Source organism: Chrysochloris asiatica, unplaced genomic scaffold (assembly GCF_000296735.1).
Source record: "Chrysochloris asiatica unplaced genomic scaffold, ChrAsi1.0 scaffold00027, whole genome shotgun sequence".
In the NCBI taxonomy this organism is placed as follows: domain Eukaryota; kingdom Metazoa; phylum Chordata; class Mammalia; order Afrosoricida; family Chrysochloridae; genus Chrysochloris; species Chrysochloris asiatica.
In genome coordinates this window covers 14,893,712-14,902,904 of record NW_006408545.1, presented here as the reverse complement: position 1 = coordinate 14,902,904, position 9,193 = coordinate 14,893,712, and the positions used below count along the sequence as shown (strand labels likewise).

Here is a 9,193-nt window from a genome sequence, read left to right as displayed (position 1 = left end):
ACAACAACATGACAATTGTGGAGTATCGGTGTTGTGCTATAGGATAAGCACTAGACCACGAGGTCTGTTTGAATCACAAGGTCAGCAGTTCAAACTCACCAGCTGCTCCTTGGAAACCCTATACAGGCTCACTATGAGTTGGAATTGACTAGACGGCACTTAACAAAATGACCACTGCAATGCAATATGAAATATGCCTGTGATTTCTATTAACAATAAAGTCTCAAGTGCTATTAATATTATTGTGATTTGTTGCCTGTAGTCTTAACAAAGTAAAATGTTAAATTTTAATTACAGAAAATGAAAATGTAAATTTTTCCCATGTAAGACCACAGACCACCTGATTTCTCTCCATGAAGCCCTCAGGGATGTGTCATTGAATGCCAGGTTAAGAATTCCTGATGTACAATATCTAATATATTTTATGAAGTGCCTACAATGAGGTATTCTGTGGAGGCACATATGACCCAATGTTAATCAGAATAAAAAATCACTTTTAATATATATAAGTGCTTTTAACAGCAAAACAATTATCAAGAAGTTTCCTTAAGAAAAAAATAAATACTCACCCCTGAAGCATAATAGAATAATAACCCATTTGGCTGTAACGTTTGGAAATTAAAACCTCCTTCAAAGCCATCAAAGAAAGATATTTTCTGACTTGACGCAATGAAACTCTGTCCATTGAAATATGCTCTGCGTGATATCTGTATGCCAATGCAAATGTAAAAAGTGAATATAGTGTTTTACAGCAACAGAACCAAATGCTTAAAATGCCAATTTCTCACATACCACCTTGCCTGTTAGTTTTTATACTGATAGTTTATGCTTTGACTATGGGTTTATAATCATAAACAATGCTAACAGATGGAGTTTTAGCTTGTCTACTTCTTATACCTTGAGTGAATAATGACACTAGCCTTGCCTTTCTGGGTTTTAGATACCCTGCCTGTTGAAAAGTGAAATAACTGGACAAGTAAGTCACAGAGGACTGCCAAAGGTCTTTCTCGCTAAGTCATTCTTTCTGTGGTGGGAAAGGGGGACCCAAAGTATACATGGGATCACAAAGGCTTTTGAGAGTGATTAGCTTTGTGCCACTTTATTTAAAAAGCTTTTGACTGATTGGTACTTACAAGAGAATCTTCTGGGCACCCATAACCAACTCCCAGGGTTTCTTTCTGCTCCAATAAATTGAAATCTTTCTTTTGGAATTGAAAACCCTTCATACAGCCCCTGAAGTTGATATCTAGGGGAAGGTGTGCTCGTAAGGTCCTGGGGGGGAAAAATCCGTTGTTATTGATTGACTTAGCCGTGATAAAGATGATATTACCTTGAATTTACTTAAACTCACTAGTATAAATCATTACATTGCTTTTTGGTCCAGTTGTGAGGATGTGATTTATTTTACTTGGATTCATAATCAATGTCCATTGGGGCAGCAGTTAAGAAATCAAATAATACATTGTAGTGGGCAAATCTGCTGTAAAAGACCTCTTTAAAGTGTTAGACAGTAAATACTTCACTTGGATGACTAATGTGTGCCTGAACAAAGCCATGGCATTTTCAGTTGCTTCATATGCATGTGAAAACTGGACAACGAATAAGGAAGGCCAATGAAGAATTGATGACTTTGAATTATGGTGTTGGCAAGGAAGATTGAATATAACACAGGCTGCTAGAAGAATGGGCAAAAGTATCTTGGAAGAAACACAGTCAGAATGTTCCTGAGAGGTGAGGATGGCGAGACTTCATCTCCCTTACTTTGACCATGCTATCAGGAAAGACCAGTCCTTGGAGAAGGATATCATGCTTGGTAGTAGAGGGTCAGTGACAAAGAAGAAGAGATGTATTGATATGGTGGCTGCAACAAAATTAGACATAGGGACTGCACAATTTTTTGAAAATGGTAGAGGACTGGGGTCATTATGAATTGGAACTAATATGATGGCACCTAACAACAAGAAGAATAAGATAGTATGCTTTACTATGGCAGCATTCATATCCCCATGCTTTCTTTGATAAACACACGGTAATGGCTAATCTTTGTCCAAAGAACAATTTTATTCTAAATTTAGGCAATTTGTTTAGGTCTTCATAGTTTTCAAAATCCTTTCTTTCATTAGCTCATTTTATCTTTCTAGCAATTCAGTGAACTAGATGGAAACAGCATTATTTCCCTTTTATAGATCATTATTAGATTGAACCATGAGGAACAGACATATATGTAGGTAAAAAATGGTCAACAATTGGCAACTTTGCATAGTTTAACAGCAATGTGGGGTAATGCACTGGACTGCAAATTTGATCTGCAAGGTCAACAGTTCAAGCTTACCAGCTGCTCCTTGGAAACCCTATAAAGGGTTACTATGGGTTGGAACAGACTCAACGACACTTAACAACAACAACAATCTATAAAATGAAGCTAAAATATCTGAAGCTATTCTCTTATGTTACAAGTGGTTGATTTGAACCCAGGTATCAGACTTTCAATAATCCACTTGTGGTTATTGAACCAGTGTTCTTGCAATATACTGTTATTAACTAAACCTAGGACTGTCATAGCGAATATTGGACCTTTGGATGAATAGAAAAGTAAGAAGTAAGAAATCCTTTATCCCTAAGACAAGGGATGGCATCTTGCTATACTGTGATCCCAGTACTTATAAGCCTTGCATTTAGGTAGTGTCCAAATATATGCTTTATTTATTATTGGATGCTAAATGAATAGGAAGTTAATTTAAAATCAAAGTGAGTCCTTTTATTTTGATTAAATATAAGGAGGAACTTTATAATAATTGATAACATCAAGACTTTTCTCTCTTATGTTTCTTTTAAGGTAGCCACAAACCCATTGCTAAAGTTATACAAAGAAAGGAATGAGGGCCTATGGAGATGATTCCGTATTGGATGGGAGATCAGACTCTATTGGAATCACCTGCCTACAGAGGGTTTACTTTGTTTTGTTTTCAAATATGTCAACTCATCCCAATAAGAATTTCTGGAGAGTGGGGCCTGAGCAATGGTATTTATAAAAGTTCTTCATGTTCTGATGAGAACCAGGGTTGTGAACTACTGGTGTAGATTATCCTAGAGTGCCCTTCAGCTTCAAGGGTCTCGGATGCAAATGAATTGGTTGTAATTAGTGGAGAGCTAATTTAAAATATATTAGAACAATGTTTCCTTATACATGACCCACAACCCCTTAGATAATGTCTTGAAAATTTCACCTTCATTAGATGCTGTTTGAGAATTCAAATTAAGTTTTAATTAAGCCTAAAACTAAACAAAGGGATACAATGCTACTTTATTTTCACACAATATACAGGGCTCTCCTTGATGAGTGTGTGCCAGGAGTAAACAACAATAAATGAAAATTTGAAAGAAATTATAAATCATATCTACTAGATGCTAATGGGAGAGATCCTGAGGAGGGCATGTGTGCAGGTGCATCTGTGTGGAAGGGGGCAAGTGGGAGTGCTTCAACCTTAATCTAGACAAACAAGCATCCCTGCGCATCAAACAAGCATCCCAGTACATGATTAGGAGCAAACAGTTATTGTACAAACTAACAAATGAACAAGCTCACCTGGACTGTAAAATTTCTGGAGGAGCCCCACCAATGTATATGTCTGTAAAAGGTATTTTCATCTTTTCATTATCCATGCTTTTCACATGTCGTCTGTCAACTACCAAGATCATTTTCTTATCGTTGTGGTAAATGATTGAGATCTGGGAGAAATGACAGAAAGTATATCTTGATCAGCTCTTGAATCATCAGCTTTAGGAAGACTCCTATATAGCCCCATTATTCTGGCTGTAACATCCACTCTTCCATGTCCTTGCACTTGTTTGTTCACAACAATGGAGAAGAGATTTTCCCTTTGTACTTACACACATAAAAACTCTGTTCATGCAACCAACAGTTCAACTTCCTGGGGAAGTTGAGGAGGAGCTGACCCCTCAAAATTTTTTGCCATGAGGCCAGCTGTTTTCTTCTTGCCCTTTCTGAGAGATTTGAGAAAGAACTATAAAAAGGTGCCTTCTGAACTGTAGATGGCAGGTCACAGGTATTGTTCTTTATGGACATAATGAGTAACCTAATGAGTCTGGAAATGTTGTTGGCAGAGAGGTAGTTAAAATATTCCTTTATTATAAGCCATCTTCAGGAAGGCTTTGGACTTTGAGCTGAAAAGAAAAATATAGCTTCTTATCCCCTACATTTTGGTTCAATTGAAAAGCTATGACTTTTATATGCTTTATTAAACTATAGATCTAGAATAGCTCTTCATGAAAACAGAGGAAATGCATTATCTATATATTGTATATAGGTTTCAAGACTAAAGATCATTCTTTGTGGGTTCTTTTTATAAGGAAACCTGAATTAGCATTTTCTAAATTTTGGGTAAATGGTTTAAAGTGAAACTCTGCATTTACTTATATCTACTCTTGGAAACCCTGTACAGGGTCTCTATGAGTCGGAACCAACTCCACGGCACATAACAACAACAACAACAACAACTCTTTTTTACAAAAGGAGTTCTGGTAGCATAGTGGTTACGAATTGGGCTGCTATCCTCAGGGTCAGCAGTTCGAAACTACCAGTTGCTCCATGGGAGAAAGATGAGGCTTTTTGCTCCCGTAAAGATTGACAGCCTCAGAAACCCTGTACAAGGTCACTGAGTTGGAACCGACTCCACGGCACATAACAACAACTCTTTTTACATTTACATTAGTAGCTTGATAAATAAGTAAAACCCAAACAACAACACAACAACAAAATTCCTACGTATCTGTGTCCTGACATTTTCAGTAAATGGATAGATGGATTGTATAGGAGAGCTATGGTAATTGTGATTTTAGCCAGGCTGGAGCCTTTTGGTCAGTGTAGCAATTAAAAAGAATCTTTCAGTGACTCTTATAAATGCTGATTTGACAAAAACATCCATTCTTTTAAAGCAAATGTTATTCTTAGGTTGAATTGGCGAGGACTCCTCAGCTGCTTTTACAAGTGAAGATATTCAGTTTAATTGCTATCCAGCCTACCTCATTTGACCACTTGATTAGATGAATATCTCTGAGAGCAAAAACAAACTGAAACTATGACAATTTGTACCTCATGGTATTTAGCATCATTAATTCGGGCTTTCTTCAACGTGTCTTCAAGATGCACAGGACCATTGCTGAATCCAAAGTCATAGAACACATGAAGGTATCCATTGCGCATCTCCAGACTGAAAAACATACTCTGTGGGGACAAAGAAGTTGCAAGATGTGAGCATCTGCTCTTATCACAGTGTAGATTTAGCTGAATGTGAGAAATAACAGTGTATTCTTCATTATTAAAATTATTGAAAGATGAAGGAAGTCTCATGACATTTTTATTATGAATAAAAATTACTACTTCGGTAGCGTAGTGGTTATGAATCGGGCTGTGAACCTGAAGGTCAGCAGTTCGAAACTACCAGCAGCTCCGCGGGAGAAAGCTGAGGCTTTCTACTCCTGTAAAGATTTACACCCTTGGAAACCTTGTACAGGGTCGCTATGGGTCGGAACCGACTTGATGGCACTTAACAACAACAACAACAACAACGTATCATCAGTTATTGCTCATATTAATAAATGAGTTGAAATGTTCATATTTGCTGATGATTTAAAAGCGCTATCTTTTTACAATTCCATCTATGAATTAATGAGTTAAGTTTAAAGTCTACAACATTGAATTTTGAAATCTCTTCAAATTAATGGACCATGTGTAGTCAACTGACTTGTGTTTGTGCAATGAAAAAAATTATGACAGGCCAACAGATGCAAATGTCTTCATTAAAAAAAAAAAAAAAAAGGATAGTACTGGAAAATAATTCTGAGGTACACTGAGAAAAATCATAAGAATTATTGACAACTATTAATACAAAAAGGTCATTTCTGTATTATTTTGAAACATTGAATTTATGTCAATAAATATGAATTTGTTATAGACTTGGAATATATGATATTTTAGAATCAAACTAATTTAGTAGAGTAAGTAGTTTACTGGTCAAGTGTGCTTCTTTTCAGAACTCCAGAGTTAAAAGAATTCAACTGGCTTAAAAAATTAGACACTGTGGTAATGTTCCTATTCTTCAGAAAATGTCTCAGGAGTGGAGTTGCATACATTTGGGAATATGGAAAACAACCCATTGGAGCACAGGGAGAAAATATTTCACTGTCTCTTCCTGCTTATTTTAAAAATCTAAACTAGGGAAAGAAATGAGTCTTTAGTATTTAATATATTCATCACTCAGCTGTAAGTCTGTTGTACTGTGTGTTGCTGGGATGCTGGAAGCTATATCAACAGTATTTCAAATACCAGCAGGCTCACTCATGGTGAACATGTTTCAGTGGGAGCTTCCAGACTAGAAAGAAAGATCTGGCAATGTGTTTCTGAAAATGAACAAAATAAATCTTATGATCACAAGAAAATATTGTCTGACTTGCTTGCCTTGGACACATCATCAGGAGGAGGGCATATGTTTGGTGAAGTAGCGGGCCTGTGAGTGTGAGGGAGATCTTCCATGAGATGGGCTGGCACAGTAGTAGCAAAATGGGCTCAGCATGCTGGAGATTATGAGGATGACACAGGACCAGGCGATGCTTTGTTCTGCTGTACATGTTATTGCCAGGAGTTGGCACCAACTTGCTAGCAGCTATCTATTCAAGATTCACAGGACCATTGCTGAATCCAAAGTCATAGAACACATGAAGACAACCAGTTCAATCTATGCTGTGACCCAGGGTCTTCACTTCACCCCTGTGTCAGTCTTTTGTGAGGTTTACATACTACGAGAGACTTTCTGAATGTGACTCCACACCCGGAGAGTTGACAGTGGCCCCCATCTATCTCTCCACTGTCAGCCTACTGAAATTTGTCACAGTTGTGGCTCTGTGAGTTAGGCATTGGGCTGCTAACCAGTGGTTCAAAACCACCAGCTGCTCTGTGGGAGAAAGATGAGACTGTCTGCTCCCATAAAAATTTACTGTCTCAGAAATCCTACATAGGGTCGTGATGAGTCTGAATAGACTTGAGGGCACAGGGTTTTAAAATTTTTTTTTATGTGGGTTTATGGGTGATATAAATAATAGAATATTTATAATTATTTTGTATTGAGATGCTGAGTGATGTAAAAATCTTCTGAGATACACAAATGTTTGTTGGCTACTTCCTATGAATTACCAAAAACACTGCCAAGTGCAAAGAAGAGTCACACGTTTTTCTTTATAACATCAAGTCTCTAAATTTGCTGACCTTTATTTGTGGTGACAAATACTTTACAGTAGTACAAAACCTACTATTTATTTTAAAAAACTGAACATGCTTCATCTGTCATCTCAAGCTAGGTATTATTACTGCAATGGATGAGGAAGTAAATTTTGTTTTTTTAAGAAACACGTACTCTGGGGAGATGGGTTTTAAAGGATGTGTTTGGAGATTTTTTTCTAATGCTGTTATTTTCCCAAAGAAGAAAAAAAAATTAGTATATCAAGTAAAAATATGTAAGTAAAACTCATATCTGCACTATTAAACACGCATGGAAAGAAATTTCTAATCTGTTTAGAAATCTTCCAGTTGAAGATTTTCAGAGATTTGGAAACCATTTATTAAGAGTTTATAAAATGTTATAATTGAATATCTGATTAGCATGCAATCACTGGCATTAGGAAAGGGGGAACTGTACTAGGCAAATTTCAAAGAAAACCTTTGTTAATTGATAAATCCACCACTTGTCTGCCAAGGCTGTCCATTTGCTTTGATGCTATATGCCACCTTTTTTTCCCCCAAATACAAGCAGGGTCATCAGTGGGTGGGTGGACAGGTTTCATCAGACTTTCTTGACTAAGACAGACTAGGAAGAAGGACCTGGCAATCTACTTCTTAAAAAACCAAAACAAACGAAAGCAATGGTCAGTGAAACCCTTATGAACTGCAGTGGAACACTGCCTGATACAGTGCCAGAAGGAGTTCCTTATGTTGCATGGGCAGCAAAATACAACGGGGGAAGAGCTGCTCCCTCACAGTGAGTAGATCTTAATAATAGAGATGCAACAAAGCTTTTGGAATCTTAATTTGCTGATGTGGCACACACAAAATGGGAAGAATCAGCTGCAAACATCTGTTAATAATCAGAACCTGTAATATATGAAGTATGTTTTTTTTCTCAAGTGCTGTTGAGTTGGTTCCAACGCATAACAACCTTGTATTGTTTCCAGAAGGAACTCTGGTAGCGTAATGGTTACAAATCAGGCTGCAAACCGCAAGGTCAGCAGTTCGAAACTACCAGCTGTTCCGTGGGAGAAAGATGAGGCTTTCTGCTCCTGTAAAGATTTACAGCCTAGGAAACCCTGTACAGGGTCGCTATGGGTCAGAACTGACTCGATGGCACATAACAACAACATTGTTTCCAGGGAGCATGTGGGCATTTGAACACCAACTGTGTGGTTTGCAGTCCAGTGCTTATCCTATAGTGCCACACTGGGAATCCACATGAAATATAATCTAGAAAAAATTGAAGTAATTGAAAATGATATGAAATGCATAAAGATCCAAAGCTTAGGCATAAATTGAAGAGGAATAATATCACATTCATTGCCAAACGGAACATTTCAAGATGAATCTGAAGAAAAATGCTGAAGGTTGAAAGGTATTGGCCAACATTCAGTCACTTTAGGAGGGACCTTATGATAAAAAAAATTAATGATCTTGAGGGAACAGGTCCAAGCTGCAATGAAGCACTGGCGTAAAACAAGGTGGCAGGAATTGACAGAATACCAACTGAGATGTTTCAACAAATAGATACTACTCTGGAAGTTCTTACTTGTCTCATCTATGCCAAAAAGTTTGGAAGACAAACTGTCCAAATAACTCTAATACATCTGTGTTTTTTCCTGTTTCAAAGAAAGGTGATCCCGCAGAATGCAGAAAACTGCAAACACTATCCTTAATATCACACATAAATCAAGTTTTGATGAAGATAATTTAAAAGCTTCAACAATTGATAAGACTGAGAAATGGTCTGATGATTTAGGAGGCAGTCAGTGAAACAGTTCTGTTTTTTATTTTTATGAGGTATGCCTGCCATTTACAGTAGCCAACACAATGACATATTGAAATAAAATGGATGATCACAAAGGATTTAAGAATATAGATATTTTTAAATTA

At 37.0% G+C, this 9,193-nt stretch overlaps 1 protein-coding gene across 1 annotated transcript in view; it reads right to left on the bottom strand.

Annotated features, from left to right (window-relative positions):
- Positions 1 to 9,193, bottom strand: part of LAMA4 (laminin, alpha 4) — a 226,313-nt gene that overhangs the window by 27,949 nt on the left and 189,171 nt on the right. The window contains exons 22-25 of the mRNA XM_006839983.1: positions 5,114 to 5,245; positions 3,587 to 3,729; positions 1,134 to 1,272; positions 570 to 707 (exon numbers count right to left, since the gene is read on the bottom strand). Of these exons, the coding sequence (XP_006840046.1) occupies positions 570 to 707; positions 1,134 to 1,272; positions 3,587 to 3,729; positions 5,114 to 5,245 (552 nt within the window). The remainder of the gene's footprint in view (positions 1 to 569; positions 708 to 1,133; positions 1,273 to 3,586; positions 3,730 to 5,113; positions 5,246 to 9,193) is intronic.